This window comes from Saccopteryx bilineata, chromosome 1 (genome assembly GCF_036850765.1).
Source record: "Saccopteryx bilineata isolate mSacBil1 chromosome 1, mSacBil1_pri_phased_curated, whole genome shotgun sequence".
In the NCBI taxonomy this organism is placed as follows: domain Eukaryota; kingdom Metazoa; phylum Chordata; class Mammalia; order Chiroptera; family Emballonuridae; genus Saccopteryx; species Saccopteryx bilineata.
The window spans coordinates 56526979-56552552 of NC_089490.1; the positions used below are offsets into that span (position 1 = coordinate 56526979).

A 25574-nucleotide genomic window follows, 5' to 3' on the forward strand; every position below is an offset into this window, starting at 1 on the left:
CACCACCCACTCAATGTATAAATAGGGAAAAAAACAGGTTTCAATAATTAGCAAATTATGACTATCAGAAAGGTATGTTTGAAACCCAAACTTAAAATTTAGCTGTTTAAGATTCCCAGTTTTAGATTATCCACATACTTCTTTTGATATGGTTAGTACAAATATGACCAAACCAGAACATGTAATTGAATTATATCAGTAATGTCCACAGTTTCATGAATATGTAGGAATTTTTTTGAAATATTTGTATTCTGAACTATTTTGTTTTGTCCCGTTATAACTAATAGCCCTCACAAATTACATCTCCCTTTATCAAGAGAAAAACCAAACCAAACTTGTTTTTATTAGGTTTTGTAAAGTATACCTTAGGTGCTTAATAATAGAATTTATAAACTAGAACATACCTCTCCAACAGGAATTAGGTAGCCTTAATTTTGGGATAGCCACACCTGTAAATCTCTTCTTGTATACACAACCCAGTCTGCAGCAATCTAGGAATTCATCCCATTTTAGAAAGCCTTTTTTTTAACCTCTACAGAATTGTTTTTCTCAGGGGAGTAGATTATCTTCTTATACATACTGTATATAGCTCCAGTGGTTGGATTCAAATAATTTAACAATCGGATCTCTGCCCTAATGACTGTATTAAGTATAAAAAACTATACACTGAAAGGCATATAGTTTATTATCTCATGCATTTAAAACTTAAATTAAGAACAATAAAAGAGGTACACAAAACTAGATGTTATGAGTTTGAAAATATTAATGAAAAATATTAAATAATACTTGACAAAAAAACCAATAAAACTGTTATTTAAGATATTTCCATATTGCATCTTGATTGGCATCCTCATTTGCAATTTTTTTCACCTATGAACAGAATAAGCATTACTACCAGCGCTTAGAAAACAAACATTAAAAACAACTAAAGAATGTAAATTTGTGATTTCCACATTGGGCTGCTGCCCAGGCACACCCACCTTAGAGAGAACCCTGATTACAAGTGCCATTTTAACAACCACTTCACCAAACACAACAGAAAATTAGGTATTGGTTCTGCTGAACCGGTGCGAGTCAGCTGAATCCCACCACTGGTACTAGGAAGGAAACAATGTGATATGGTAGAGTAGTTGTTAAGATCATGGTCCTGGTACAGGCAGGCCACTTGAAATAGATTAATCAAAAAGGATTTTGAGAGTTCAATATTACTTGGAGGATGGGAAGAAATTGCCACACGAAGAACTGATCTAAGAACTTTCAGGTATAGAAAAGAGCAAATACAAAATGCCCTGCAGTGCAAAAGACCTTGATGTATTTGATTTAGGATATTCTTGTAATGATCTGGTCTGATTTGAATGATCTTTGGCTTCTCTGTGGAGGATGGATTCTAGGGACTTAAGAATAGAAATAGGATTCAGCTGTGTGCTGGAGTCAATTTTTAACCAGTTAGAATAGAGGAGGAAAGGTGGTGGTTATAAATTTAGGCTATATCAGTTAACATGCTCTGCATTTGAAGTTATAGGACTAGAGGAGATAACTTCAGTGGAGAAAAAAGAGGAGTGTTCCTGATTGAGCCTTGAAGTACTTCAGTATTTACATAATAATGATAATAATATAAAATTGAATAGAGAAGAGAAGCCAGAATAGACTTAAAAAGAGTTGTTAGAAAAGATCAGAACATACCATAGAATGAAGAGTCCTGGGAGCCAAGAACAAAGTATTAAATACTGCTAAATTGATTGAGATGAGGGACTAGAGAAGTGACCATTGGCTTTGGCAAATGCATTTATATGGGTGGTTTCCTTAGAGGGACAATGTCATAAGGCATTTTTGAGTATGGTGAAGAGTGAATGAGAGATAAAGAGATGAAATGGTATAGAGAAATCTCTCTGAAAGGTTTGTAATTAGAACAGAGAAATGAGTTGGTAGCCAAAGAGCCTGTGTCAATGGGAGGCTATGGATTTTAGGTTTTTACCATAGCCTCCCATTTCAGGGCTTTTGATTTCAGGGCTTTTCTGTAGTCTGATGAAAAATGATCTTGTAGAGAAGAACCTGGTACTGAAAGAGAGTTAGCCAGTAAAACTTCTGGGAGAAGCGATTGAGAAGGTGAGAGGAGTATGGGATCCAGTATAGCAAAGGGTAGATAGGCCTTTGATGGAGGAGGGTCCTTTGTTCCTGAAAACAGGAGAGAAAGTGGAGAATATGGTATAGGTGGACATATGTTTGTAGATTTGTTCGAGGAAAATAAGAACATTCCTTGTGCTTCTGTTTTCTTAATTAAATTTAAAGCTTGGTCTGTAGCAACAATAGAGGGAAGGGGGTAATAGAGTTTTGGGAAGTTTTGAAATAGTTATGTCAGGCAGGTAAATTTACTAAGGAAGCAGTGAACTAGAACAGGGTTAAGTGCATGTTTGACATTTGTGTTTCAAATGAATCAGATAATAGTGAATATTTCTCTCTCTTTAGCCCTACCTCTACTTTTCATGGCAAAGGAAGGAGGAAGGGGGAAAAACTCATTTAGTGAAAAGCAAGTCAGCTCAAAGAATTTTTCTGTAGTTATTCTGAAATTGGATCTACTCAATTTTTATAATCATTTAAACAAAATGTTTTAAAATTCAGATGATCTAATGGACTATTTCATTTATTACTTAAATTTTACCTTTTTGCACTAAAAAGTATTAAACATAAATCTGTATAACCTGGTTATTTTCTTAAGACCTAATTTGCTAAGACATCTATAAGCTTTTTTTTTTGAACAGCTATTTTGTTTTATTTTAATTTTTGAACGAAACAAAATACCACACTAAGTCGTTTTTTATGACAGTTCAGGTTCAGTTTGTCTGAGCTGTACATTAGAAAGAACTGCAACTGAATTGTCAAGTGGACTATAGATTAAGTCAGAAAAGCTACTTATTAAGAGCTCCTGAGGAGATACCAAGATGGCAATGGAGTAGGCAGATGCATAGACTCCCAGCTCACACCACCAAACTGGATTACAAATTAATTTAGGAACAATCAGTATGAAAAACCAACTTTGGACTACAAGAACAGGTCTCAAAAGCCAAGAAGGAAAGAAAAAAATACACTGAGCCTGGTAGGGAGTAAGGGGCACGGTGGGAGCTCCCCTGCTTCCAGGAGTGAAGGGGGGTGAGGCTGAGACCCAGAAGGGCTCTCATTACAAGGAGAAGAACAGAAAATATCACAGCCACTTGCCTGGGTACCTGGGAACGAGGTGTGCTGTCTTCCAAACGGAAAAGGAGGAGAGAGAGACACTGACAGGCAGAGGAATGCATGGGATAACCTGAAAAGCTGACTCATCCAGTGAGGAGGCGGCTATAGCTGGGGGAGGGGTTGAATCCTCAACAAAGCACAAGCCTAAAGTGGTTCTGGTGACCCACATCCAGAAAGCTCTCCAGCTCCAATCAGCACAACAAGACAAAGCTGAAAACAGGAAGTGGGGAGGAGGGGCAGTAACTCTGGTCTCTGTGGAAATCTGAGATACACTTTCCCCTACTGAAGCTGAGAAAGCACCCTACCCCCTGAAAGAAGCTGGCAGATCAGAGTCTCAGGTTACACCCATTCAATTCCTGGATAGTTTCAAATAAGACCCCTGCTGAGATCAGTAAACAAGATTACCACAGAGTTAAGAAAAAAACAAATCAAGACTTCAAAGCAGCTCTACTAGGTAAGGAGATCACAACTAGAAGAAGCCTATAAGTCATACAGAGAATAATGAGTAGGCAGAGAAGCATAAGTCATATGCTTCAACAAGGTAAGTCCTCAGAAAAAGTCCTCCATGAATCTGAAGTTATCAAATTACCAGATGCAGAATTTAAAATAATGATTGTTAGGATGCTTAAGGATCTCAAAGCTACAATAGATGCACTTAATGAACACCTCAATAAAGAAATTGTAAGCATCAAAAAGGACATGGAAATCATAAAGAACCAGACAGAAATGACAAACACTATCAGAAATGAAGACTACACTAGAAGGAATTAAAAGCAGGCTGGATGAAGCAGAGGATTGAATCAGTGATTTAGAGACAAGATAAGTGAAAACAGAAGCAGAAAAGCAAAAAGAAAAGAGGATCAAAAAATCTGAGGAAACCCTATGAGAGCTCTGTGACAACAGGAAGAGAAACAATATCCGCATAATAGGGGTTCCTGAAGGAGAAGAGAAAGAACAAGGACTAGAGAAGTTCTTTGAAGAAATTATAGGTGAAAATTTCCATAAATTGATGCAGGAAAGAGTCAATTTAAGAAGCAGAGAGAATCCCATTAAGAAAAAACACAAAGAGACCCACACCAAGACATATCATAATCAAAATACCAAAGCTAAGAGGTAAAGAAAGAATATTAAAAGCTGTAAGAGAAAAACAGTCAATCACCTACAAAGGAACACCCATAAGGATGACATCCGACTTCTCAACAGAAACACTTGAGGCCAGAAGGGATTGTCAAGAAATATTCAAAGTAATGCGAAACAAGAACCTACACCAATGCTTCTTTATCCAGCAAGATTATCATTTAAAATTGAAGGAGAAATAAAAAGCTTCCCAGACAATAAAAAAACTCAAGGAATTCGTAACAACCAAACCAATGCTTTAAGAAATGTTACAGGGCCTGCTGTAGACAGAACAAAGCGGGGAAAAAATTCATATATAAAGAGGAATATAGATTTAAAGGAAAAAAATGGCAATAAACAACTACATATCAATAATAACCTTAAATATAAATGGATTAAATGATCAGATCAAAAGACATAGGGTAGCTGCATGGATAAGACAACAGGACCTATACATAAGCTGTCTACAAGAGACACACCTTAAAACAAAAGATGCATATAGACCAAAGGTAAAAGGATGGAAAAAATACTTCATGCAAATGGAAATGAATAAAAAGGTGGGGTAGCAATACTTATATCAGACAAAATGGACTTTAAAACAAAGGGTATATATAGTAAGAGATAAAGAAGATCACTACATAATGGTAATGGGAACAATCCAACAGGAAGATATAACCATTATAAATATCTATGCACCTAATATTGGAGCACCTAAATATATAAAGCAGACTTTGATGGATATAAAAGGCGAGATCAACAGCAATACTATAGTAGTAGGGGATTTCAATACCCCACTAACATCACTGGATAGATCCTCAAGAAAGAAAATTAACAAAGGAACAGCAGACTTAAAGGACACACTAGATCAACTGGATTTAATAGATATCTTCAGAGCCTTTCACCCTAAAGCAGCAGAACATACATTCTTTTCAAGTGCTCATGGTACATTCTCTAGGATAGACCACATGTTAGGACACAAAAGCGGTCTCAACAAAAGCATATGTCAACTCAAAATTTATGGGACACAGCAAAAACAGTCCTGAGAGGGAAGTTCATAGCGTTACAGGCATACCTTAAGAACCTAGAAAAAGCTCAAATAAGCAACTTGACTCTGCATCTAAAAGAACTAGAAAAAGAACAGCAAGTAAAGCCTAGATGTAGTAGAAGGAAGGAAATAATAAATAATAAAGAAATGATGACATCACATCATTTACAATAACATGGATGGACCTTGATAACATTATACTGAATGAAATAACTAAATCAGAAAAAACTAAGAACTGTATGATTTCATACATAGGTAGGACTTAAAAATGAGGCTCAGAGACATGGACAAAAGGGTGGTGGTTACTGGGAGAGGAGGTGGATGAGAAGGAGGGGAGGGGAGTGACGCAAAGAAAACCAGATAGAAGGTGACAGAAGACAATTTGACTGGGTGATGGGTATGCAACATAAGGAAATGTCAAAATAACCTGGAGATGTTTTCTTTGAACATATATACCCTGATTTATCAATGTCACCCCATTAAAATTAATAATAATTTTAAAAAGTGAAAAAAATTTTTGTGTGGACAAGTTTTTATTTCTCTTGCGTATATATACAATATCTAGCAGTGGGATTGCTGACTCACATGGTAATTCTATTTTTAACATTTTGAGAACTGCCAGACTATTTTCCAAAGCAGTTGCACTAATTTACATTCCCACCAGTAGTGTAGAAGGGTTTCTAGTTTCTCCATGTCTTTGCCTATACTTATTATTGTCTTTTTTATTCCAACGGCCCTAGTTGTGTGAAGTATCTCAATGTGGTTTTGATTTTCATTTCCCTGGTGATTAAGAATGTTGAATATCATTTTCTGTGCTTATTGATAGTTTGTATATCTTCGGAGAAATGTCTACTTACATCCTTTGCCCATTTTAAATTGTCCTTTTATTTTGAACTTCTAAGAGTTCTTTATAATATATGTCAAGTTCCTTATCAGAAATATGGAAGATAAATGTTTTCCCATTCTGTGAGTTATCTTTTCACTTTCTTGATGGTGTCCTTTGAAGTACAAAATTAAAGGTTTTTAATTTTCATGGAGTACAATTTATCTGGGGTTTTTTTGTAGTGCTTTCAGTGCTATTTCCTTTTTTCTTTTTCTTTTTTACAATTTTATTTACTGATTTTAGAGAGAGGAGAGAGAAAGATGGTGGGGAGGAGCAGGAAGCATCACCTTGTAGTTTCTTCTTGTATGTGCCTTGCCTGGGAAAGCCTGGGGCTTTGAACCTGCAACCTCAGCATTCCAGGTCAATGCTTTATCCATTACTTCACAGGTCAGGCCAGTGTTACTTCTAAGATTGGCTGCTGCTAGGTCACAAAGATTTAATTCTGTATTTTCTTCCCAGAGTTTTATAGTGCTGTTACATTTAGATCTATAATTCATTTTGATTTCATTTTTGTGTAGGTGTGAGAATAGAGTGTGTTTCATTCTTTTACATGTGGATATCCAGTTAACTCAAAACTATTTGTTAGAAAGACTAATTTTACACCACCCATATCCCCATATAATTGTGTTAAGACTCTCCTGAGGCCCATTCTTACATCCTCCTTCAGTTCTGTGAACCCAGCTCTAGGGAAAGCTGCAGAGTTAGTTAAAAGTCAGATAGGATACGAAAATAATTGAAAGAGAGGCCACCTTGATTTCTAAGATAAGCCTCAATTAAATCCTGTTAACTATTCTATATTGGTTATCTGTTACTGTATAACAAATTACCTCTCGCCTGATCAGGTGGTAGCTCAGTAGATAGAGCATTGGAATGGGACACAGAGGACCCAGGTTTGAAACCCGAGGTCGCCCGCTTGAGCATGGGCTCACCAGTTTGAATGTGGGATTGCTGGCTTGAGCGTGGGATCATAGACATGACTCCATGGTCACTGGCTTGAGCCCAAAGGTTGCTGGCTTGAAGCCCAAAGTCGCTGGCTTGAGCAAAGGGTCACTCACTCTGTTGTAGCCTCCTTGTCAAGGCACATATGAGGAAGCAATCAATGAACAACTAAGGAGCCACACCAAAAACTGTATGCTTTTCATCTCTTTCCCTTTCTGTCTGTCCCTCTCTCTCCTTCTGTCTCTGTCACAAAAAAAGAAAAAGAAAAGAAAAAAATTACCTCCTAATTCAATGGTTTAAAACAGCAAACTTTTAGTAGGTCACAAATTTGAGGGGCTTAGCTATGTAGTTCTGGCTCAGGTTCTCTCATAAAGTTACAATCAAGATGTGAGGTGGTGTGGAGGTCAAATCACGGCTTGCCTGGGGATGGAGGATATGCTTCTAAAGTAGCTCATTCTCATGCCTGTTGACAGAAAACCTCAATTCCTTATCACAGTGACTTCTCCATAGGGCTCTTTAATGTGTTCTCATGACATGGTGACTAGCTTTCCCTAGAGCTAGTGAGATGAGAGAGAGACAGACACTGGAGTGCTTTTACAACATAGTATTAGCTAGTATTCATGGTCATTTCTGTCTTACTATTTTCCTTAGAATTGAGTCACAAAGCCAAGTACAAGAGGCTAGAGAACTAAGTACCACTATTTGAAAGTAATATCAAAGATTTTCTGAATATATTTTAAATCACCACATAATTGTCAGTTTTATTAAAATACAGAAATTAATGTCTAATTTCAAAGAGCTCATGTTCCTTCATACCATATGCTAATTTATTGCTTAATAAATAAAGTGATCTTCAAATCATTTATAATATTTTCCTTCCTCCCTTCCTCCTCCTTTCCTTCTTTCCTATTTTTGGATGTCCTTGATGTTTACAATCTATCCAGTCTTAGTATTCTTTTATTATTTTTATTTGGTGAGAGGAGGGGAGGGAGAGAGACTCCCACATGCACCCAACCAGCATCCACTATGCAAGCCCACTTGGGGGCGATGCTCTGCCTATCTGGGGCCTTTGCTACATTGCAACTGGAGCCATTTTTAGTGCCTGAGGTGGAGGCCATGGAGCAATCCTCAGTTCCCAAGGCCAGCTCACTCCAGTTAAGCCATGGCTGCAGGAGGGGAAGAGAAGAGAGAGAGAGAAGCGAGACGAGGAGGTGTGGAGAAGCAAATGGGTGCTTCTCCTGTGTGCCCTGGCCAGCAATTGAACTCAGGATGTCCACACACTGATACTCTATCACTGAGCCAGCTGGCCAGATCACTCTTCGTGTTCTTTAGGATCAAAGTAAAGAGTTATGTATACTGCTCACAAATATTAGGAGATATTTCAAAATGAATATGAAGCTATAAAGCTATAAAGTATCCCCTAATTTTTGTGAGTAGTATATATCAGAAATTTTAGATCAGCAAATATGACCAGGAAATAACATGATTTCTAAATTGATATAAGTACAGAATATTTCCTACTCTTCTGTATCCCTGAAATCTACAGCCATTTTTTTTTTCAGTGCATAGGACAAAACACAGAATTATCTTTGAAGCTGTCTTTGACTACTTCCATGACCCAGCATACTAGCTGACCAAAGTATTAACCACTTCTGATTTTTAAGAAGCATTTAAAAGTTAGTCATTAAATCTATAGAAAGAGCATAGGTACTTATTTTGATTACTTTGTAACTCTTTTTTCTCCTGCACAATTCTTTTGTAGGTGATGATTTTACATGATTTTGGAACTGCCCTCTAGTGGGACACTGTGGGAGGATGAACGCAGAAGAGCTGGAGTTACTGAGTGACTCCAAATACAGAAACTATGTAGCAGCAATTGACAAAGCACTGAAGAATTTTGAATACTCCAGTGAATGGGCAGATTTGATATCCGCACTTGGAAAACTTAATAAGGTATGTCAGCCGTATCCATTTCATAAAAAGTAGTAAAAATCAGAAATCTGTGTCTATACTTATTAGATTTCTCTAAATCTTGTAGTAAAAAGTTTAGAAACATAACTAAACCTCAGAATTACTTTTGCTGTTGTTATTTTACTTTATGAGTTGTTCCTGGGTAGTTAGGCATATATATATATTTTTTTCATTTTTCTGAAGCTGGAAACAGGGAGAGACAGTCAGACAGACTCCCGCATGCGCCCGACCGGGATCCACCCGGCACGCCCACCATGGGGCGATGCTCTGCCCACCAGGGGGCGATGCTCTGCCCATCCTGGGCGTCGCCATGTTGCGACCAGAGCCACTCTAGCGCCTGAGGCAGAGGCCACAGAGCCATCCCCAGCGCCCGGGGCCATCTTTGCTCCAATGGAGCCTTGGCTGCGGGAGGGGAAGAGAGAGACAGAGAGGAAGGCGCGGCGGAGGGGTGGAGAAGCAAATGGGCGCTTCTCCTGTGTGCCCTGGCCGGGAATCGAACCCGGGTCCTCCGCACGCTAGGCCGACGCTCTACCGCTGAGCCAACCAGCCAGGGCGTTAGGCATATTTTTAAGGCCCAAACAACACTATTGCTTGAAAATTATAGTTATTATTATCATTACTTATAAAAACACAAGACTAAGAATAAGAAACAAATATGCTAACTATGAGGGCTAATAAGATTCTGTAATAGAGCATCAGATATGGTTCTGGAGTTTTTGGCAACAAAATGAAAATCTGCATTTGAAAAGCATTAACTAATGGTTTTTTCCAAATAGTGTGTAGCAATAATGAAACATTTTATTTCCAGGCAGCCTTAGTTATAGCCAGTAGGGATTTCGAACCTGGGACCTCAGCATCTCAGGGATATGCTCTATCCAGTGCGCTGCCACTAGTCAGACAAATAACAATTTTAACATCACCTTAGCATACAATTATAAGGAAAGAAATTTGTCTTAAAAATACACCAAGAACACTAGTTTTCCACCTGATACTATAGATAATTACCTTGCTATCTTAAAATGAAAAGGTTTCATTTTCATTTTGCCAAGGATTTATCTTACACTTAGATGCCCAAACTTAGGTTTGACATGTTAACTTCTAACATTTGTCATTTTAAGTTTGATAAATTCTCAAATTTTTGCAACATTCCCATGAACTTGCATTCGAAAGTACCAGCTTGCTTAAAGGTAGTTAGGTTCTTGTTCATTCTGAAGAGTCCCTGCAGTCTTGCTCTAGGAACTGTGTTTAAAAGGAATTCAAAATTGTAGAAATTAATTTGCTTAATTGCATGCATAATTAGTTTTTTATAGTTAATGAATATTCATGTAAACACATTTTACCATATCCAGATAACACAAAGTAGGATATTCAAGTCATTGATTAAATTTACCTAAAATCACAGTGAAAAAAGGGAAGGATTTTATATTTTTAAATATAAAATGGACCTCAGTTATAACCTTCACTTTTTTTATGAACTGGGAGATCTAGTGCTGACTCCTTTGCTATACTGCCTTAAGTAGGTCTCGTATATTTTATCCCCAGTCTTTATTTTGTAAAATAAAGAAAATTTTGTGTCCCTTCTAAATTCAGTTTTAATATATTTTTCTGTATTTATTCTGAGTGTTCATTTTAATACTTTGAAAAACTACATTAATAAGTGCTTTTTGTTACTTAAATAATTAATTTGCTTTGGGTGGTTTGTAAAAAAAGGATGTTCTATAATTCTACCCTGACCATTATCTCTACGGAAGTGTGGTTGAGCTTGACCAGGTGGTGGCACAGTGTATACAGTGTTGGTCTGGGACGCTGAGGACCCAAGTTCAAAACCCTGATGTTGCTGGCTTGAGGATGGCTCATTCAGCTTGAGGGTGGACTCACCAGTTAAGGGCAGGGTCATCGATTTGAGTGTGGGATCATAGATATGACTGCATGGTCAATGGCCTGAGTCCAAAGGTCACTGCCTTGAAGCTGAAGGTCACTGGCTTGAGTCCAAGGTCACTGGCTTGAACAAGCAACCACTAGTTCAGCTGGAGTCCCCTGGTCAAAACACATATGAGAAATCAATCAATGAACAACTAAGGTGCTACAACTCTGAGTTGATGCTTCTCATCTTTCTCCTTTCCTGTCTGTCTGTCTCTCTCTCTCAAGAAAAAAAATGTTGTAGCTGAATAAATAAAGCAAAATGTGTTTGGTCCAATGGGAAATTAAGTTAGTAAAAACAAATGGGCAGTCATAATCTCATGTAGATTCTTGTAAGCATTATAGTTGCTATAATACAGTACACTAAAGCAGTGGTTCACCCTCTTCTACCTATGTATCTGTGTTGAAGTCCAATATTTATAGATCTCAAGCAACCTATCAAAAATAGTTCAAAGGCTGATTAACATTAAAATTTTACAAAAATCTGGCCCTGGCTGATTTGCCTAGTGGTAGAGTGTTGACCTGGCGTGTGGATGTCCCAGGTTCAGTTCCCAGTCAGGGCACACAGGAGAAGTGGCCATCTACTTCTCTTCCCCTCCCTCTTTTTTTCTCTCTCGCTTTCTCTCTCTCACTCTTTCTCTTTTTCTCTCTTTCTCTCTCTTCCCCTCCCGCATCCATGGCTTAATTGGTTCAAGCACCTGTCAGCCCCAGGTGCTGAGGATGGCTCCATGGAGCCTCTGCCTCAGGCACTAAAAATAGCTCAGTTGTGAGCATCAGCCTAAGATGAGCAGAGCATCAGCCCCAGATGGGGGTTACTGGGTGGATTTCAGTTGGGGCACATGCATGAGTCTGTCTATCTCCCCTCTTCTCACTTAAAGAAAAAATATTTTACAAAAATCTAAAACAATGCCTCTCTTCTGAATAATTTTTGGGGAAAATATTGTTATTTTTCATAAAAATGACATGCAATGGATTTTTTATAACATTAAAATAATTTTTTAAATTCTCAGTATTAATTTTAAATATTATATACCTTGATAGATATAATTGACAAAAATAAAAGTTCTTTGGTCTCCCCTTTAATTTTTTAAAGTATAAAGAAGTTCTGTAAGGATTTTTTGATAATACTGTTAGAAAGTAGAAATAATATAAAATGTAATATTTTTTTTCTCAACTGAATTAAAATGTTTTCTTCCAGGTTTTACAAAATAATGCAAAGTACCAAGTAGTACCCAAAAAGCTGACCATAGGCAAACGCCTAGCTCAATGTTTACACCCAGCATTACCCGGTGGAGTTCATCGGAAGGCACTTGAAACATATGAAATTATCTTCAAAATCATTGGACCTAAGCGACTTGCCAAAGATCTTTTTTTATATAGGTAAGAATAACTTAGCTATTTACATGTAAATAACATATATTTTAAACTATTATATGCTTTATTGAGTAGAAGCTAAAAAAGAATTAAAAATTCCTTGATGATGGAGGTTTTCAGATAGGATTTTTAATATTTTGATGGTTAAGTGATTCAGAAAAATTTAGAATGTCGCTTAATGTAAAAATTTTTTAGAGGTCAGTTACTAAGTTTTCATTCAAAATTGTTGAGACTGCAGTACTTTCTACCTTTTTAAGCTTAAGAACTGAAAAGATACTCTGATCTCTCAGTAGCTTTCAACGTTGTTAGCTGTTCTCTTCCTGAAATATTCTTTCCTCTTGGCTCCTGTGATACCATGCTGTCCAGGGAAGTTTCTTGCTCACTTTCCCAGCCTTCCCTCCTTCCCCTAAGGGCTTGCCTAGTCCTGTACTTTCTGATTTCACCTTATAGTCACTTCTGGGGTAGGTTTATCTACTGTATGTCCATGATTTATCTTTTATGTGCTTACTTCCAACTTGATATCACCAATGTTGGCTTCGGCTTAAATTCTTGGCTTACTTGCCATCTCTGTGTTGATCTTTAACAAGCAAATTGACTTATTTTGCTTAGCATGATATTCTTGAGATTTACCATGTTGTCGCAAATGGCAGTATTTCATCTTTTCTTATGGCTGAGTAGTATTGCATTGTATATATGTTCCACATCATTTTTATCCAATCACCTATCGAAGGACACTTCAGTTGCTTCTGTCTTGGCCACAGTGAATAATACTTCAGTGAACATAAGAGTATATATATCTTTGCAAATAAATGTTTTCAAATGTTTTGGATAGATACCCAGAAGAGGGGTTTCTTGGTCATATAAGTCAAACAGAAAAAGTCAAGAACCATATGATTTCATTCATATGTGGGATGTAAAACTGAAAGCAACAAATGAACAGATAAAAGCTCATAAACACAGACAAGAGTATGGTGGTTACCAAAGGGAAAGCAGTAGAGGGACAGTAAAGGGGAAAAGGGGGTCAAATATGTGGTGATGGAAGGAGATTTAACTTTGGTTGGAATTTACACAGAATGCAATATACAGATGATATAGTTTAGAATTGTACATTTGAAACCTATATAATTTTATTAACCATTGTCGCCCCAATAAATTTAATTTAAGGGAATTGAAGCTCAACCTGTTCAAAATAAACTCATTCTCTTCTGTTATAAACCTGGCCTTCTGCAATGCCCTAAATCTCAGTAAATGGCACCATTGTCAATTTATTTACACAAACCTGAAATCTAAAAATTAATTTGATAACTTGTTTTATTTGCCCATGTTGTCATTCCCCAGGAAGTAGAGTCAAACTATCTTTACCATTAATTCATTCTATGATCTTATTTTAGGCCATTTACTTCACCTACGTGTGTGTTCTCATCTGCAAAATGGGAATAAGATCACCAATTTTATAGATGTTAATAGAATTAAGAGAGGTAATATATGTAAAGTGCTTAGAACAATGTGCAACATTAGTTCAATAAATGTTAACTATTTTTCTGATGTATGTCTCTACTTCTCCCTACCTTTACTAACATGATCTCCACCCTGGTCATCATCACTGGCTTCTTAATATTCACACATCTGTCCTTGTCCTCTTATACCCGTTTCTCCCCACAGTACCAGAGTAAAGTTTTTGATATTATGTCATACCAATGTTCAAAACCTCCATTGAATTTCTTTCTGTCATACCTAAATAAAAATTCAGACTTTACCATGGCTTCTATAGCTTTATATATGTACTTTGGCCCTGGCTCTGTTAATGACCTTCAGCTCCTACCAACTTTCCACTCATTTATTCCATTCTAGTGACCCAGATCTCTTTGCTTATTCTTCTTCATTTTCTTTGCTTTTTTTCTCACACTAAATACTCTAATGTAGGTTTCTGATTAAATATTAACTCCTCAGAGAAGACTCGCTGAATTACCCTACCCAAAATAGCCCTTCCTCTGCATCTTTGTTTTCGGTACTCTGTAGTTTTACTATAACATATTCAAAGGTAGGTATCTTTTCATTTATCCTGGTTGGGTTTATAAGGATTTTTAAGTCTGTGAATTAATGCCTTTAACTACTTCTGGTTTCTCTTCCAGAGAAAATTTGCCTTTACTCTATCTATTCTCTCTTTCCTATATTGGAACTGTGATTAAATATATGTTAGATCTTCTCACTCTGGCTACCCCATCTTTTAACCCTCCCTGCTATTTTCAAACTTTTTTTCTCTGTGTAATACATTTTGAGTAATTTCACTTTACCTAGCTTCTAGATTACTAATTCTCTTCTCTCATGTACGTGTAAAATGTTTTTTTTCCTATCTTTATTGAGATGTAATTAATATATAATACTGTATAAGTTTAAGATATACAACAGAAGGATTTGATGTATATATAGTTACCAAAATAAGTTTAGTTACTGCATTCATCACCTCATGTTGTTAACGTGCATTTTTGCCAATATCATACTGTTTTAATTACTATAGCTTTGTAATGTAGTTAGAAATCAGAAAGTGTGATGCGTTCAGTGTTATTCTTTTTTGAGATTGCTTTGACTTTTTTTTTTTTTTCCTCATTTTTTTTTTTTTTTTTTTTTTTTTTTCTGAAGCTGGAAACAGGGAGAGACAGTCAGACAGACTCCCGCATGTGCCCGACCGGGATCCACCTGGCACGCCCATCATGGGGCGACGTTCTGCCCACCAGGGGGCGATGCTCTGCCCATCCTGGGCGTCACCATGTTGTGACCAGAGCCACTCTAGCACCTGAGGTAAAGGCCACAGAGCCATCCCCAGCGCCCGGGCCATCTTTGTTCCAATGGAGCCTTGGCTGCGGGAGGGGAAGAGAGAGACAGAGAGGAGAGAGGAAAGCGCGGCGGAGGGGTGGAGAAGCAAATGGGCGCTACTCCTGTGTGCCCTGGCCGGGAATGGAACCCGGGTCCTCCGCACGCTAGGCTGACGCTCTACCGCTGAGCCAACCGGCCAGGGCCCAGCTTTGACTTTTCTTATCCTTTATGATTCCAAATGAATTTTAGGATTTTTTTTTTAATTTCTGTAAAAAATGCCATTGAAATCTTGACAGGGATTTCATTGGCATTATAAATGGCTTTTGGTTCTATGGACATTTTAATGATATTCTTCTAATTCATGGACTTGGGATATCTTTATTTATTTGTGTCTTCAGTTTCTTTAATTAATGTTTTAGTTCCCAGTGTATAGCTCTTTCATCTCTTTGGTTAAATTTATTCCTAAGTATTTTATTGTTTTTGATTTATTTTAAATGAGGTTGGTGTCTTTATTCCTTTTTATCTAATTCAATTTTAGTGTATAGAAATGCTACTGATTTTGCATGTTGATTTTGTTTCCTGGAACTTGATTGAATTTCTTGATTAGATCTGATAGTTTTTTGACAGAGCCTTTGAAATTTTCTATATATAAAATCATGCCATCTACAAATAGAGACAGTTTTACTTTATCCTAGCCAGTTTGAATGCCTTTGTTTATTTTTCTTGCCTGATTGCTCTGGCTAGGAGTACTCTGTTTTCAGTACTGGGTTGAATAGTTGATTGTGCTGAATAGAAGTGGTCAAAGTAGTGGGCACTCTTGTCTTGTTCCTGACAGTAGAGAAAACTTTCAACCTTTTAGCACCGCATATAATGTTAGCTGTGGGTTTGTTATATATGGTCTTTGTTATGTTGAGATATGTTCCTCTAAACACAATTTGCTGAGAGTTTTTATCATGATAGATGTTGAGTTTTGTCAAATACTTTTCTGTATCTTGAGATAATCTATCTTTCATTCTGTTAATGCAATGTGTCACATTATAGAATTGCATATGTTGAACACTTTTTAGCATAAGTTGAACCATCATTGGGGTGAATCCCGCTTGCTACTGGTATATAACTCATGGGATATGATATTGGCCTGTAATTTTCTTTTCGTGTAGTGTCCTTATCTGAATTTGGTATCAAGGTAATGCTGGTTTCCTAAAATGACTTTGAGAATGTTCTCTCATCTTTAGTTTTTGAGAAGAGTTTCCAAGATTGACATTAATTTTTCGTTAAATGTTTGGTAAAATTTACCAGTGAAACCATCTGGTTCTGTACTTCCTTTGTTGGGTGGTTTTTGATTATTGATTCAATATCCTTACTTTGTTTTGCCCTGTTTAGATTTTCTATTCAATATTTAATCTTGGTAGGTTTTATGTTTCTAGAAATTTATCCATTCTAGGTTATCCAATTTTTTGCATATATTATTTATAGTAGTCTCTTACGATTCTTTATATTTCTGTGATATCAGGTATGATGTCTTCTTTTTCATTTATAATTTTACTTATTTGGTTTATTTCTTTTTTGTCTTGATTAACATAGCTTTGGTTTTGTCAATGTTGTTTATTTTTTTCAAAGAGGAAACTCTTTGTTTTATTAATTTTTATATTGTTTTCCTATTCTCTGTTTTACTTATTTCTGCTCTAATCTTTATTAATTTTTTTCTGCTAAATTTGAACTTACTTTGCTCTTCTTTTTTCTAGTTTCTAGAAGTATAAAGTTAATTTATTTTACATCTTTCATTTTTCTTGATATTTGTATTTTATGTATTTATTGCTATAAACTTCACTCTTAGAACTGCATGTGCTGCACGCCATAAGTTTTGGTATGTTGTGTTCCATTTTCCTTTTTCACTGTTCTTTTATTTCCCTTTTGATTTTTTTAATCCCTTGGAGTGTGCTAATTTCTGTATATTTGTAAATTTTTTAGTTATCCTTCTGTTAATGATGCATAATTTCAAATCATTGTGACTAGAACAAATACTTGATACAATTTCTGCCTTCTTGAATTTGTTGAGACTTGTTTTGTGGCCTAAAATATTATATGATGTATTCTACAAAATATTACATGTGCACTTGAGAAGACTGTGCATTCTGCTGATCTTTGATAGAATGCTCTGTAAGTATATGTTAGGTCCATTGGATCTAAAGTATTGTTAAAACCCAGGTTTTTATTTAGTCTATCTTCAGTAGTTAAGCCCCATATTTTCCCTATGATCCTTGTGAGGCAGGGCCCTAGTGGACCTCCTGGGAAGCATTCCACAATCCTGAGGGTGCTAGATGTCTACCTTGGACTTTTTCTCACTGGTGAAACTGTAGGCAAAGGGTGCCCTCTTGGGGTGGTATTGTGCCAACCTGAGGGAGGGCAATGCAGAGTGTAACCATTCCTCTTACCTCCAGCATGGTGCTTTTCAGTCTTTGTGATCCAGAGGTGGTACTTTATCCTTACTCCCATGTTGTGGGATTTTCAAAGTGATATGTTGTCTATGGATAGTTGGGACTTGTCTTGTGACAGGGACTGAAGTTGGTAGTGATTTATGTTGTCATGTAGATCATTAATCATTTCTTAGTCTCATTTTATTGTTGCTATAATTTACATACAATAAAATAAATATAAAAGTATTCTATTTGATATTTTGACAAATATAGTCAGTTGTGTAACCATCACTCAAAACAAGATTTAAGACATCTCTGTCACAAGAAAATTTCCTCCAATCCTTTTCTAGTCAAAACCTCAACTTCTCTATTTAGCTTTCTCTCCCCTTCCCTTCCTTTCTGTCTCTCATTTTTCTTTCTCTTTGACTCTTTTTGTTATATTTCTATATATTTATGTATATGTATTTATACCCTAGTCTGTGGCTTGCCTTTTCACTCTCTTAATGGTATCTTTTTTTTTTTTTTTTTTTTGACAAAGACAGAGAGTCAGAGAGAGAGAGGGACATATAGGGACAGACAGACAGGAAGGGAGAAAGATGAGAAGCATCAATTCTTTGTTGCAGCATGGTGACCTTTGTGTTTCGAACCTGTGTCTTCTGCGTCCCAGTCCGATGTTTTATCCACTGTGCCACTGCCTGGTTAGGCTCTTAATGGTATCTTTGAAGAACCAGAATTTCTTTATGCTGTCTTTTAAAGAAAGTTCTTAATGTTAATGAAGTCTAGCTTATCAATATTTTCTTTTATGTATAGTCATTTTGTTCTTGTTTAAGAAAACCTTGCCTGAGGTGTTGTTGCTAAAATTTAGAAATACAATTTTTTTATATTGACTATAAAAAACTTTGACTAATTTACCTATTTTTTCTAATAGTTTTATAGCTATTTTGGAATTTCAACATACAAACCACGTTACCTGCAAATAAAGACCATTTTACTTATGTTCCAATTTTAATATATTTTATTTTTGCTTACCCTATTGCACTGACTGTGAACTGTAGTACAATATTAAAGAGAAGTGGTGACAGTAAACTTCTTTCTCATGTTCTCACCTTAAGCAGAAAGCGTTCATTATTTTTGAAGTTTTAGTACACCTCTCGTTTCTGTAATATGTGAAGTTCGCTCAGGATTTGTAATCTTTTTTTTATGTCACTGATTTATTTATTTAGCTGTTTTGTATCTGTGTTGACTAAAGAATGGCTGGTTTAACATTTTTATCTGGTTTAGTGTCAAGTTGGGAACTTATTTCTATTATCTGGAAGTTTTTTAACATTGATATAGTTTCTTCCTTAAATATTTAGATCATTTCTCGTTGAAGCCATTTGGAGTTTATCTTTGTGGGAGAGTTTACAGATTTAATTTCTTTAGTAGGTATAGAACCATTTAAATTTTCTTCTTATGTTAATATTTCTTTTTTTCTATAAATTTGTTCATTTTATCTAAATTATCAGCTCTATCTGCCTAATATATATATTACTTATACTGTCTTTGTAATATATATGATCCACAGTGATATCTCTTCTTGTACTCTTGGCATTGGTGACTTAGACATCCTTTTTTTCACTTTGATCAGTCTTGTCATGAGTTTACCAATTTTTCCAGTTTTTAAAAAAATATTTTATTGATTGATTTTAGAGGGAGGAGAGAGAGAGAGAGGTGAGGGGAGGAGCAGGAAGCATCAATTTTGTAGTTGCTTCCCATTTGTACCTTGACCAGGCAAGCCCAGGGCTTCGAACCAGCGACTTCAGCATTCCAGGTCAATGATCTATCCACTGCTCTACCACAGGCCTGGCCCAATTTTATTAGTTGTTTTAAAAACAAACTTTTAGCTTTGCTGACCCACTTTATTGTGAATAGTTTTCTCTTGAATCTCTGCTTAGATAAACCTTTTCTGAACACTATTTAAAATTGCAATACCACCCCTGCTTTTATCTACTGTTTGGTTACTGTATATCTTCTACCTTAGTCCCATGAAAATAAGTTTTATAAGGGCATGGCACAGGAATTTCTTTATATAATTTATTAATTATTATAGTCTCAGAACCTTAAAGACTACATGACAGATAATAGATCCTTAACAAATTTTATTGAGTGAATAATCTAAAGAAATGTTATTGTTATATAATTCAGTTCTTTAAACTGTCATAAATGAATGTTGAATTTTCTCAAATGCTGTTCTGCATCTATTGAGAAGATTATATGAAGGTTTTCTTTCATTCTATTAATGTGATGTATTGCACTGGTTTTTTTTATGTTGAACTATGCTTGCATCTCAGTTATAGATATTACTTGATCATAGTGAGTGATCCTTTTAATATGCTGATGAATTCAGTTTGCAAGTATTTTATTTTTATTGATTTTTACTGTGGTTTTATTTTTTTAATTGGCCTTTTGGAGTGACACTGCTTAACAAAATCATACAGGTTTCAGCTGCTCAATTCTACAGTATATCTCCAAACACTGTATTGTGTTCACCCCCTGCAAGTCAAGTCTTCATCCATCACCATTTATGGACTGCTCCCACTTCTACCCTGCCCCATCTTCCCAGTTCCCCACCCAAGCAATCACCACACTGTTTTCTGTGTCCATGAGTTTCTCTTTCTTTTTTTTTTTCTTAATCTTTCTTCCCCCCTGCCTCCCCCGACAGCTGCCAGACTGCTCTCTATGAGTCTGTCTCTATATGATTTCACTCATATGTGAAATCTAATGAACAAAATACTAGTTTTTTTTTGTTGTTTTTTTTTACAGAGACAGAGAGAGGGATAGATAGGAACAGACAGACAGGAATGGAGAGAGATGAGAAGCATCAATCATCAGTTTTTCGTTGCGACACCTTAGTTGTTCATTGATTGCTTTCTCATATGTGCCTTGACCGCGGGCCTTCAGCAGACCGAGTAACCCCTTGCTCGAGCCAGCGACCTTGGGTCCAAGCTGATGAGCTTTTGCTCAAACCAGATGAACCCGCGCTGAAGCTGGCGACCTCAGGGTCTCGAACCTGGGTCCTTCCACATCCCAGTTCGACGCTCTATCCACTGTACCACCGCCTGGTCAGGCAAAATACTAGTATTTTATTAAGCATTTTTGTACCATATTTATAAGGATATTGGTCTGTAGTTTTCTTTTATGATAATGTCCTTTTCTGGCTTTGGTATGGCTTTGGAAAATGAGTAAGGAGTGTTTCTTCCTCTTTGATTTTTTGGAAGTGTTTAGGAAAAATTGGCATTAATTATTCTCTAAATGTCGGTAAAATTCACAAGTGAAGCCATCTGGTCCTGGGCTATTCTTTGTCAGTTTTTGATTACTGAATCAATCCCCTTATTATAATGGTCTATTCAGACTTGGTATTTCTTCCTGAATCAATCTTAGTACCTTGTATGTTTCTAAGAATTTTTCCATTTCTTCTAGGTTGTCTAGTTTGTTGGCATATAGTTGCTCATGTTTTTATTTATTTAAATAGTTCTGGATTATTTCCTCTTCTTGCAAATGCTGCCATGTCTGTGAAACCAACATTGCTAAGTTTGTATGAACTATATTACCTGCCTTTGGGTAAAACACTGAAGCCCGGTCTACAAGGATTGCTAACTGGTATTCTTCCTGGCTTAGAAGAAGGATCAGAATACTATGAAAGGTAAGATCATGCTGTTTTGGGTGCAGCTAAGTAATTGTGAAGTCATGAATTTGTCAGCAAGCATCCTTACATCAGTAATGTTTTAACATCACAAAAATTAATTATTCTAGATATTTCAGTATACCACCTGAAGGTTTCTATAGAAAAAAAATATATTGTAATGTATTTAGTCTGTGTATCACCTTGAAAATATAGTTAAGTAATAAGGCTACGGACTTGGGAGATAAATGGACTGGGTTCTAATCCTGGCTTGACAGATACTATGTGAACTCAGGAAAGCTTTTTTTTTTTTTAATGTTTTGGAACCTTTTTTTATTTTCTCATCTATAAAACAAGAATAATACCTATTTCATTGTGTTATTGTAATAATGAAATCACTTAGGTTAGAGCCTAGCATATGTAAGTCACTCAAAAAACTGTGACCTATAATTCAAAATAAAAATACAATAGGTAGGACATTTAGATTAATTTTTAAAATGGGAAATTGGGTCACTGCCAATAGGTTTTAAATTGTTAATGCTGGAAAATAGCCTAGCTCCAAGTGCAGTGCTATTTAACTAGCTGTTGACATGACACTATGGATATTTTAACTTTTCAAAGAAAATTATTTGATCTGTTTGGAGCCCAGTATTATTTCTTTGGAAGTTAATAATTGTAGCCAATGCATGATGACGTTAAGTATCTTTAATATCTTGTTATTCTTACCAAAAGGGAACTTATAAGAGAAGATAGCAAAAATAGACAATGCTGGACTTATGTTTTGAATAGGCTTCATTATTTAAATTTAAATAATTTATTCTAGTGTATTTATCTACTCCATTTTATTGTATTTCAACTGCTCCCATAATGTAGTAAGAATCTAATTCTGAATATTGAATAAACCTGATAGGCTTCTTTGAGAAAAAATAATTTGGTCCCCAAAGCTTTTCATTTTCTTTCATTAACTTTCTTACGTATTCACTTACAATTTTAGAAACATAGTGTGGGATTATTTCATTTAGTTTACAAATGCATTTTTTATTTGTTACAGTAATCCTGCTAAGGGAAGCATAAAATCAATACCACTTTGTAACTCTACTTGTTACAATAGAAATTTTAACATAGGAATGAATAGCTGTCTTTATTAATGTAGTATCCCTATGATTTAGCTTGTGTGTCTTGGTATATTTGAGCTGCTATCACAATGTACCATAGACTATGTAACTTATAAACAACAGAAATGTATTTCTCACAGTTCTAGAGGTTGAAAGTTTAAGATCAACGTGCCATCATGGTCTTGTTCTGGTGAGAGTGATCTTTTCTGGTTTGTGGCTGGAACCTTCTTTCTTTGTCTTCAAGTAGTAGAAGGGGCTACTCAATTCTCTGTGATTTCTTTCATAAGAAAACTAATCTCAGTAAGGAAGGCCCTCATGACTTAAGCACTTCCCAAAAGATTTCACTTCCTAATTGTATCATCTTTAGGGGTTACAATTTAACATGAGTTTTGAGGGGACAGCATCAAAACATATCATTATGATTAGTCAGTTGTTGTATACAAGTTCTGTGAAGGTATTTGTAAACATGTTTTTCATTTGATGCATAGATAAATTGAGGTCAGAAGGAATTACAGTATTAGTATTGAGTTACATAGCAAGTAAACAATAAAACTCATCAGATTCTCTTGATTCTGACTGCTATGCTATAATAATATTAATTTTTGTGTACGCATTAAATTTTTTATCTTATGTTTAAAAATCAAGAGTAATTAATTTTTAAATGTAATCATTAATAAAGCAGCAATTACTTTGTCATAGGTCTAATTCATAAAAGTTGTTGTGAATTACACAGTGTGATTTCAAAGAGAAGGAAACATTTGGAAATGTCCTTTAAAAATGACAAGGACAGGGGAAAGGAGGTACTGAAAATAAAAGGTTATAATTTTAAGAGGGTTGAGGAACAGAAATAAAAGTTTATTTATATTACTCCAAGCAAAAGATTTTATAGAAAATTAACAAAATATATTTTGCTATAAGATTACTGCTAACTAAAATGTATATGGTGTTTAACAACCTCCTAGAATAGACTGTGATATTGTTTTTGTCATCTTTTTTTTCCATTCTTCCATTTACTTTATTTCTTTACTTTTTTATTAAATTTATTTGGGTGACATTGGCAGAAAATTATATAGGTTTCAGGTGTACAATTGTATAATATATCATCTGTATATTTATTGTTACCTTCATTACAAATGAGGAAACTGAACTGAAGAGATAATAAGTTATTTCCCCAAATTACCCAGCTAGTAAAAGATGTGTAACTCTTGGCCTCAGATTTCGGAAGTAGATGCTTTTTGCAGTCTTTCGTGCTTATCTCTCGGGTGGAGTGTTCAACTATAGCAGATGCTTTCATACATTCTAGAAGAGGATAAAGATTTATTTTTAACAATATGAAACTAAATGTTTCCTTTCTTAAACCACTGTATTTTGTACCTCAGGACAAACACATTGTTGGAAAAGGTTGCTGCTGCAGTGGACCAGTCAGCATTCTACAGTGCCCTCTGGGGCAGTCTTCTCACCAGTCCTGCTGTGCGTTTGCCTGGAATTACGTATGTTCTCGCCCATTTGAACAGGAAGCTTTCCATGGAAGATCAACTTTATATAATTGGCAGTGATATTGAGCTAATGGTAGGTCCATATATGGTTGTTAATTTAACAAATACTTCTTTAGAGCTAGGTGCACTATTCTAGACAGATAGTGGGAATTATACCATAAACAAAGTTCCTTTTTTCATCGAGGAAACCTAAAGACTAAATAGTTAGTAATTATTGTTTTTAAAACCTTCAAATTTTTTTTCACTGAAATTATTTGTTATGTGTTATTCAAACAAATAAGTGGTTTTATCATCTTTCTAACTGATCAAATCACTGTTAATATAGCCATATTTATTATATTCTTCTGAAGTGAACCTAGACTGTGATAGCCATATTCTGTGGTTGGGTTTGTATAGGAGCTTGTAGTACTAAAGCAGGTAGGAAAAAATAGTCGAAAATAATCACACTGTTGGTTTGCTCTACTTTTTAATTTGAAGATTAAGCACAAAGGAAATTATCTTTATAGTGCTATACTCTTAAAATATTCAAGGAGTTAAAAACAAAGAAACCCTCAGGGTCCTTTGGAAAATATTTGGAAAAACAGCTTAATTAATCATCCTGTACTTTTCCCCCATATGAATATGAAATGACTGAGATTTTTGTTCAGATTTTTGGTTATATGGGGTGTGGCAAATGTAGGTTTACAGTTGTGAATACATGAAACTCAAAATTTTTTCTTGTATTACTATCTTAATTATTCTATTATTTTCCATACAAACAACTATAAAACTACTTTTGCCTCACCTTGTATTTTTAAAAGTATAATTAATATACACTGAAATTAACTTGTCTTACATGTACAGTTTTATGAATTTTGACAGGCAGAGTCAGGTAACCAATAGTACAATCAAGACACAGAACATTTGCCCTGGCCGGTTGGCTCAGCGGTAGAGCGTCGGCCTGGCGTGCAGGGGACCCGGGTTCGATTCCCGGCCAGGGCACATAGGAGAAGTGCCCATTTGCTTCTCCACTCCCTCCCCCTCCTTCCTCTCTGTCTCTCTCTTCCCCTCCCGCAGCCAAGGCTCCATTGGAGCAAAGATGGCCCGGGCACTGGGGATGGCTCCTTGGCCTCTGCCCCAGGCGCTAGAGTGGCTCTGGTCGCAGCAGAGCGACACCCTGGAGGGGCAGAGCATCGCCCCCTGGTGGGCAGAGTGTCGCCCCTGGTGGGCGTGCCGGGTGGATCCCGGTCGGGCGCATGCGGGAGTCTGTCTGACTGTCTCTCCCCGTTTCCAGCTTCAGAAAAGAAAAAAAAAAGACACAGAACATTTATTTCACCCCAAATGTTATTTTGTGTCCCTTTGTAGTCACTCACCTTCCACTACAAACCCAGGCTTTTGTAAACAGTGGTCTGTTTTCTGTTTTTATTGTGCTTTTTCCAAAATGTTATATAAATAGAATCATACTGTATTAGCCATTAATTCTGGTTTCCTTCATTTGATAAAATAGATTTGAGATTCATCCATGTTTTTGCATATATCAGTAGTTTGTTCCTTTATCTTGCTGAGTAGTATGGTATGAGTAAGATAGTCATTGATTAACAGATGATTAAGTT

At 36.0% G+C, this 25574-nt stretch overlaps 1 protein-coding gene across 10 annotated transcripts in view; it reads left to right on the forward strand.

The window, feature by feature from the left end:
- The window catches only part of DOP1A (DOP1 leucine zipper like protein A), a 128875-nt gene that overhangs the window by 23689 nt on the left and 79612 nt on the right, over nucleotides 1-25574 (forward strand). For 9 of the 10 annotated variants that reach the window (XM_066254111.1, XM_066254076.1, XM_066254083.1 and 6 more), the window contains exons 2-5: nucleotides 8977-9167; nucleotides 12304-12485; nucleotides 21222-21392; nucleotides 23866-24055. In XM_066254111.1, coding sequence (XP_066110208.1) covers nucleotides 9030-9167; nucleotides 12304-12485; nucleotides 21222-21392; nucleotides 23866-24055 — 681 coding nt within the window. In that variant the 5' untranslated portion in view covers nucleotides 8977-9029. The remainder of the gene's footprint in view (nucleotides 1-8976; nucleotides 9168-12303; nucleotides 12486-21221; nucleotides 21393-23865; nucleotides 24056-25574) is intronic. The other variant, XM_066254110.1, reaches the window with a different exon arrangement.